The 8,904-nt window shown below is 36.0% G+C and overlaps 1 protein-coding gene across 6 annotated transcripts; it reads right to left on the bottom strand.

The window, feature by feature from the left end:
• Window positions 1-1,502: 1,502 nt before the first annotated feature.
• Window positions 1,503-7,635, bottom strand: LOC133874956 (protein GRAVITROPIC IN THE LIGHT 1-like). Of its 6 annotated transcripts, none has more exons than XM_062312909.1 (3): window positions 7,419-7,635; window positions 6,766-6,891; window positions 1,503-3,394 (listed from the first exon to the last, which is right to left on the bottom strand). In XM_062312909.1, exon 3 carries the CDS (start codon window positions 3,392-3,394, stop codon window positions 2,030-2,032), a length of 1,365 nt encoding a protein of 454 aa, XP_062168893.1. In that variant the 5' UTR covers window positions 6,766-6,891; window positions 7,419-7,635; the 3' UTR covers window positions 1,503-2,029. The 6 variants fall into 6 exon arrangements, with proteins under 6 accessions (XP_062168893.1, XP_062168894.1, XP_062168891.1 ...); XM_062312910.1 differs by having other exon boundaries at window positions 7,424-7,635; XM_062312907.1 differs by having other exon boundaries at window positions 7,449-7,635.
• Between the last annotated feature and the right edge of the window lie 1,269 nt (window positions 7,636-8,904).

The raw sequence follows: 8,904 nt of genomic DNA, 5'->3' as shown, positions 1-8,904 counted from the left end.
AAGACATTTTGGGATAGAGCTTACACATATGGGTTCTCTTTAATGTGCCTTAGTATTGTACATTTATAATATACTTGTAATTTGAACATTACCCATAAAAAATATGAGAAAATGATACATACATTTATAATGCATAAGAAATACATTACTATAAGGTATATTGAAATGAGACTCAATGTGTCGACTCCATTCCATTGTATTTTGTGGTATCGTACATATTGTGCAATATATATTTTGAACATTTTCCAAAAAGATGGGCCGGACATTAATTGCATTACTAGATATCTGTCCCAATGATGCAAGCAAATCCAAAAGAGAATCTCGTCGTATTAAAAACATTGCAAAACTTTGTCATGTCTACCCGCCCTTGGCCGACCGCATTGAATAAAGCAGGTGCCATACCGGGGCCCCAACGTGCTTCTGTGTGTAAAAACCTCTCTTTTTTGCTGTAAAGTTACAAAGTTCACAAACCCAATGTGTTCGTACTGTGCAATAAGTCAAATAAATTTACGCTGCACGCTGCAATCGCCTCCAGGAAGGACGACTCTGGAAGATTGCTGCCGTAACCGATGTTAGCGACGCGAAAGAATTGACTAAACATCCCCTGGACCATCTAGCAACAAACAGCAACTGTTCGAAACAGCACATATGCAGCAGAATTTTTATATAATTTGTGTCTTTTTCTCATTCTTAAAGAATTGACTAAACATCCCCTGGACCATCTAGCAACACACAGCAACTGTTCGAAACAGCACATATCTAGCAGAATTTTTGTATAATTTCTGTCTTTTTCTCATTCTTTAATTTTTTTTAGGTACATGAGACTAAATATAATTTCTGTCTTTTTCTCATTCTTTAATTTTTTTTAGGTACATGAGACTAAATATAATTTCTGTCTTTTTCTCATTCTTTAATTTTTTTTAGGTACACGAGACTAAAGGCGCAAGCTTTTCTACAGGTGGAAGATTTTTTTTTAGCGGGATAAACTTGAATTCGGTCAATATCAGCGAGTTGGTATTGCAAATCAAAACTCGCCGAGTTAAACTATAAAATCAGTCATCATTGCGTTACAAACGGACGATAACCGTAAAAGAGTCGAGAAGATTGGATTGCGGTTGAAAAATAACACAACTTCAGACACCCATCTTTTTAAATATAAAAAATAAAATTTTAGTTTATTTAATTTTTTATTATTTTTTAATTACAAAATAACAAGTAACAAGAATATTATTATAATTTGAAAAGTTAAATTATATTTTTTCTTTATTTTTTAAGTTCACCTTTAAAAATATGTTAAGCCCACGTGAATCCCACACAAGCTTTGTAAATCCAAAAATAATTTTGAGATTGATAAAACAAAAAAAAAAAAAAAAATGACCAAAGAAGGAAGAAATGTTTTATGACCCACGTGAGCTTTATAGATGTAATGATAATTTTAAAAGTTAATTAATAAAAAATAAAAAAAAAATAAAACCAACAACAAAAGGAATAATCTCGGTACATAATATGAAGAAAAAAAACATTATAAAACTGGGATGTATTATATTATGTACACATATTACCTAATTGCAATGTTTGCTAATGATGCATAACAGCTAGACAATCCCTGTCACGAGCCTAATATTAACAAAATTGCAGGGGGGATGTCCGTGCAAAACAAAAATAGTGACAGACCCACGCGGTTTCCTTTTCAAAATGGCCACAAATGGACAAAAACGTGTCTTGTAACCGAGTTGGTAGTCCCCACAACACCCAGACACGCAGCACGTAGGAAGCCATTTCCCTCGCCCAGTTCAATGTGTCGTGTGGTCCAGATGGTACCCAACGATTAATCTCCGTCACGTGTCCAATCAGAAATTTAGAGCAATTATATATCTGTTTTAATTGTTAGTAATTTAAACACGTAAAGTAAGAGATCCACAAACTACCCGACCCGACCAGCTATATGGATAGGTAAGTTGTATATGAATTCTCTCACGTTACTTGTACTAACAATTCAGATTGATAATTACCGTTATTTGATCAAGATCTACGTACCTTTATCGTTTATAGATACATTGGTATGGAGTGGAGAGAGATACACCTGACACTGTATAACAGTTTTCTGGATCCTGAACCCCGGAACAACGGTGAACGCCACTTGTGGGTCGGATTCCGGCGAAAGGAACGCTTCATCGGCGACACTATCCATGTAAACTTCAGAGAATCTACATCCCTTGCTAACTTGAAAGATCGAGGCCTCAGGCTCAAAAGAGAAGGCCAAGCAGTGTAGGAGCCAAACCCGTTTCGCCATTTCTGTAAATGAAGCAAAGAAGGTGGTGTTCGGAAATTCACCGGCGCTCACCATGTTTCTCTGACTTAGATTACCAAACAGCGACGATTCCAACTGGGGATTAACAAGTCGCAAGTACTTGACATGGCAAAATTTTGCAAACGTTGATTTAGGCTTCTGAGCAAGAAATTCCTTTGGTTTCAAAGATTTCAATTCCATGAATTGCCTGAAAAACAGTTGGTGCTCCTGCTCCGGCTTCTTATCTGGCAAAGACTTGTAAGAAAGAGAGAAGTTAGGATAGTTGAAAGCGTCGAACATTTGCCTGCAAACGTAGGACTCAAACGCGAAACACTTGTGATCATCTTTCCAATAAACACCACTCGGTTGGATTGCATTTGCCGCAGCATCAATATCCAAGCCGTTAGATTTCATTTCCTCCACCATCAACCTCACAAAGCTTCGAATGGATTTGATCGTGTGCCGGAGAACTGTAGTGAAATGGGTCGTAGTCAAGCCTGAATGGTGAAGATTGTCGAGGACATGTAATTGCCCACTTTGGTTCAGTCTCTTCTCAATTTGCCTGTTCTGCTTAGTTTCTTCATCCAATTTCTCTCTGAGAAATATAAGTTCAGATTCCTTGAGCCTCAATTGAGATTCGAACTTCTTCACCATGATTTCATATGTTTTCACCACACTCTTTAGCTCCTGAATTTCAGCCGAAAGCAACGCAGTCTCCGGAGAAGGATCGAACTGTTTCTTCAAGTAACACTGCTTCAATTCAGACAAACTCATCAACTCTGAGACTACCATTTGATCAGCAGCTTGAATCCCATCAGCATCATAAGGAGATTGAGCATGCTGTAATTGAGCATATGCGGCTTTAACAGACGAAACGCTAGCAAACAGTTTAGCAAGAAGAGCCTCCATGGCCACCTTATTTTCAAGCTCTTCATCCTTACCAACACTCAGATCTTCACTGACATTATCTTGGGACTTTACCTTCTGAATTCCGTCAACCAGGGCAGCTCCGGTCGCCATCCGAAAGTGAAGAACCTTGGCAAAAGTGCGCGCCAATCTACTTTTATTAGGAGTCGGCAGGGCCGACGGTTTAATGGAATCCATCTGCAGAAATATCACAGATGATGACAATACAATGACGATGAGGTATGAGTTCCAATATATAAAGAAAAATGGAGTACAAAAAAGAGTTGGGAGGAATCAGGATGATGAGCTTGTTGAACAAAAGAGAAAAGCAACATATGCTTTAGCACTTAGACCGAGGCCATCAACGGAGGATGGAATTTCTTTTTGTTTGTTCTTTCACCTTTAAGAGTTTCCGATTTGCTTTCTTTTGAAAGAGAGGAAAAAGTAGATTTTAACGCGGGAGAAAGAACAGAAGAGAGGATGAGGAAGAAGAAGAAGGTGAGTAGAAAAGACTTAAAAACACGGTCAGCATACACATTGCTGCAGAGTAAAAGCAACAATGATCAAAACCAGTAAATAGAAAAAGAAAAAGCATTTGGAGAAATGCCAAAGTTTAGACAATTATTTCTTCTATTTTCTATCACTTTCCCTCCATATCACCCTCCCTAGGTCCACTCATGCAAGATTCGATTCAACAATGCTACGCTGCAGCCCCCACGGGCCACGCCATATAAATTGCTGCTAATGTGAAGGAACATGGAGTATTTTATTTTATTTTTCAAATACGTTTTTTTTATTTTTTTTTGTTTTGCTCACCTGTCATGCTCAAATGGCCTTGTAAGTTATCCCAAAGTGTTTCTATAACGGTCAAAATGGTCTCTTTGGAGGGAAGTAAAACAAAACCCAACATAGAACAGAGTCAGACACAATTCAATTAATGAATTGATACTGCACAGCATTTCCCATATATTTTATTTTATTTTATTTTTTTATTTAGTTCACAATATTCATCTTAAGTTGACCCACCTAACCTACAAATTTCTTTGGCACTAGTTCATCCTCGAGAATGTTCCAGAAACAACTCTCTGATGCCACGGCAAATGGGACAGGCCAGGGCTTTACAGAGATGAGAGATCGAGCACCATTTTTCTAGACCATATTATACACCTTATGTGACAAGTAGGTCACAAGAAACATGTTCATGTCCACGTACATTACTTTTTAATACAAGGCTCAAAATTCTTGACGCCACCTACAAATTCAATACAAAATTAGAAGATTAAGGTTGAGAAGTCGAATATATATAGTCTTATACTCATGTCTCAACACGATCCAAACCCGACATGACATTTTGGACGAATAATTTTTGACACAAACTGCAAACCCAATACAAAATTAACAGTTTAGAGTTGAAAGCTCTAATCCATTTAATTGAATAGGTCATGTTAGAATTGATTAATATAGTCCTATACTCATGTCTTAATACGACCCGAACCCGACACGCTACATTTAGGACTAATAATTTTTTATACGACATGCGAACATGAACGAACCCAAGTTTGACTTGTTTAACTTTATAATCTTATATCTATACTTCATACATAATAAAAAATAAAAAATAAAAAAAGTTATTGTTTGTCAGCTTTGCATCCCGTAGGATTCCTAGATTTTGCATAGTTGAGACCCAGCAAGTTCAAGACCAGATCCCAAAGAAAGAGCACTCTATATTACAAGCGGACCCCAGGAAAGTGAGAATATATGTGATTTGGGTGATTTACTCCGCAATGATGGGTATTGTAAAAAACACGTGGCGCGCCAGTACACCGTGCAAGAAGATTTATCGTCGTCCACCTCCGGCCCCCCAGAATTATTATTATCACACAAGGGGCAGCACTTTCTTTTATATTTCCACACCCACTCCCTCACATGGTGGGTCTCAAGTGAGTCCCACCATCTCAAACAGGTTATAGCACGAATACATCTAAACGAAAGGTATTGAAATTTCGTTTTCGATCACACGAACATAAATTTCACCTTATTGAAACATAAAGAGGTGAGGACTGAGGATGAGCATAAATTCCCTTTTTTATTCTTCCCTTTGTAAATTTTTTATTTTTTTATTTTTTTATTTTTTATTAAAAAAACAAACAAACAAACAAACAAACAAACAATGTAACAGACAATTCAAACACACACTCATAAAAAAAAACATAAAAATACAAAATACAATTTTCAAACAAAAAATAAACACCACCCTAGAGTATTCACATCCAACAAATTTTAACTCAATTTTAATTAAAAAATCATTTTTTTTCCAATTTTACCTATCCACTTTTTCAAAGAACCTAACGTCTTTCTATTTTAAATATTCACTTTCATTATTACATTTAAAATATTATTTTTTTATGCACTTTTACTATTCCAAAAAATGTGAGAGAATCAAATTGATTTTTTTATTGTTATTATTTTTTTTTTTTGGTATGCATTGTTAATCTGACATTTGGCTAACTCAATGAGAATACTCTAAACACATCAACAAACAAACAGAGCCATAAATTTCACTTATCACACATTCTCTCCTCTCTAGTCTTATGGTCAGAAAAATACATTAATTCCTAAAAAAGGAAAATATATAATTAACTAATTTTCTATCTTTATAATGAGTGTATTTACTTGTACAAATTTGAATTTTCTAAGGGATTAGGGCAACCGTAGAGGAGTCTTCAATGTTTCTCTACTTTATTGTAATTCGTTTTCTTAAAAAAAATAAATAAATTAATGGGACTTGGACTTATATGTTTCATATTATGCCTTTGTTGGAGCGCCGTACCCCACTCACATGCATGAATGAATCCCACACTTATCATGTTTATATGCATGTAGCACAACCAAGAGGTGTACTTTTTATTTTTTTAATAGTGATAATAAATTTAAATATTTTGTTAATATTTTTTTCTAAAGAAAAAAAAAAAACTATCCTTAAAAACTGTGCCAAACAAGCCGCTTCTTTAGTTTGTTAAAATCTTTGTTTTTTTTCATTTTTTGTTTTTTATTTTCAAAATAAAAATAAATAAATTAACAAAATAACCCACACCACACAACACTTCTCAAAATACAAAAATATTTCTCACTTAAGAACACTTTAAAAAAAAATATTAAAAATATTAAAAAATCTACTGGAAAAAGTAAAAAAAAAATTCCATCATAATTCTAATGATGATTTTAGACTTTTAGTCCCCTACGAGGGCTAATGGTTGCACTCTGACATGGCAAACAAGCAGCCACGCCTTTTTTGTGATGCGGTGGAAAAAGACCATTCCATAATTCCATCAAGAGAAGCACAAACGATCATATGAAACATTCATCAATCAATCACTTTCATTCAGAAATGGTCCCAGCAAAGCAAGGACCCACCGTATAGAGAATGGCATGCGACTCACCGGATAGAAATCTCACCACAGATAAACAAAAAAATAGAAATGATAATATCATTAACGCCTAGTTTGACTTTGACTGACCAATCATACCATTGATATAATCATAGAAAGATCTCGTTAGATTTACCATACCTTTTAATAATATCACGAGATGTCGCGGGAAGACAAAAAATCGTATCAACTTCTCTTCATAGCAACGTAAATCTGAAGAAAACGGAGCGATAACACCCCCACAACAACGAACCTCGATCGGCGACCCTGAAACCACACCCAAACGACAAAAACATCAAAAACAGAAACAAAAAGCAAGCCAAACGATTAAAACCAAAACAATGATCGCAAAAACGGAAGCAAAAGTACTTTAGAAAACACGGAAACAGAACACGAAAGAGGAAAAATCTACTTGATCACAAAAAAGCAAGCTCCGGAAAACAAAAACATTTTGTTTCGTTCTCACTTCTCACAAAAACAATGAAGAACCATGAAGGAAAGCGCGTTGATAGACTTTATTGCGAAGGATGTGAAAATCAACCCTAAAACCCTACGAGAATCCCCTTATATACTCGGATTCTCCACATGGAAATATCTCTGTGTATGTACAGATTACAATACTACAATTAATACGATTGGTTTAACCGAGAACAAACCTAATTAGTTAAAACTGGCAAGAATGAAGGAATATAATCCAATCGTGGAAAGAAAATAATGGCGAAAACAAATAAGTAATAAATAAGCATCATATTAAATCAAGTTTGTTACGTAGTTTTCTGACTAAAAAACCTTACGTTACCCTGAGAAGGAACTTTCTTCCGTACCTTCAATGCTAAGAGTTTTCTATTTGCTTGTTTGAGATTTGGCTTTTGGAGCAGAGATTATTGAATGGGTTTCTATTGACCTTTCAGAGAGGGAAGAGAAACAGAGCAGAAGCTTTCAGAAAGACGAGAGAGAGGACGAGTGTGGAAAGACGAAAAAGGACAAGGATTTGGGAAGTGTCCGACATGCTAAGTTTTGGGACTTGTAGAACTCTTTACTCTTTAGGCTGGGTCGCTTTCTGTGTGGCTTTTCATTGTTACCGTAATGCCACTTGTTTTTGTGAATATTACTTGACCGTTGTGTGAGGAGGGTGGATGGGGATCTTGAGCTGGGGAAGGGTAGTTTGGGTAATTTAAGGAAATCTGAAATGTATATTCGCTGATCTTTTACGTAGGTCGCAGGTGGACCGGACATTGGAAAACGGACGGTGTGAATTTGTTTTTTAAAAAAATTAGGATGTATGGGAACGCTTAGATCTTAAACGCGTGTAAGTGATGCCCATGTTCAGAACGTGGCGACCGGTGTGCGCGCGGGTCCCAGCACCAGCTGATCCATTGGCCAATGAAGGGTACAATTTGTAGCTACTTTTTTGTTTTTTTTCGTAAGCGGTAATAGATGAGCAAACATCAAGAGGGGTGGATTTTTCCACTACACATAGGAAAAGAGGGGAAGTGAGAAACACGTGTAACGTGTAGGGGAATGCAGCAGAGTAAACTCGGTATAAGTCATATAATGGATGTAGAAATTTGTACTTTTGTAAACTTTTAGGGTTAAATACGTTTTTAGTATTTGAGTTTTAAAAACTTTATTTTTTTAGCCATTAGCTTTTGGATAAAAAACTTGACTGAAGTACTAATTTGATCTTTTCTCAAAACGAAGGTACCATCTGTGATGCGAATTGAAACTCAAGTACCAAAAAATAAAATTTTTAAAATTTAAGTACTAAAAACATATTTAACCCTAACTTTTATTATCTTTTCAAGAAAATGAAGGGGAAATGGAAGCAATAGAATCTGAGATAACATTAGCAAAAGCCAAATCTTAAACTATGGAGGAGTGTTGCGAAGTCATAACAATGACTTAAGAGTCGCATTCCAAAGTGAAGTTCGGAAGCTTCAAAGAAATAGCCAAAGAGATAGCAAGAGAGGTAGCCATAGCCTCCCCATAAGAAGGATCATAAGAAGGGCTAATTTGAGAGATCGCCCTCATGATTTTGCTGAGGAGTCTTGCAAAACAACTGCTTGAGCAGTGAAAGAATCTCGAACCGCAGTATCAAAAATGACCTTGAAAGAGTCTTCCGCTAGCGAGATCTAGGTTTCCAATGAGGAAGAAGAGAGCCCTTTTTCCATGCTGAAAAATGCTCCAAATGGACTTTGTTAATAGAGCTAGAGAGAACCAAGACATATGGGGAAACACCATCATGCATCGCCTTATTTTTGTTAAACCAGAGAAGATCAC

The sequence above is a fragment of the Alnus glutinosa genome, chromosome 8, assembly GCF_958979055.1.
Source record: "Alnus glutinosa chromosome 8, dhAlnGlut1.1, whole genome shotgun sequence".
Classification (NCBI taxonomy): Eukaryota; Viridiplantae; Streptophyta; class Magnoliopsida; order Fagales; family Betulaceae; genus Alnus; species Alnus glutinosa.
This window is presented reverse-complemented; position numbering and strand designations above follow the sequence as displayed.

Excerpts from the sequence above, each read along its gene's own strand:
- LOC133874956 (XM_062312909.1), bottom strand. The coding sequence starts at position 3,394 with ATGGATTCCATTAAACCGTCGGCCCTGCCGACTCCTAATAAAAGTAGA.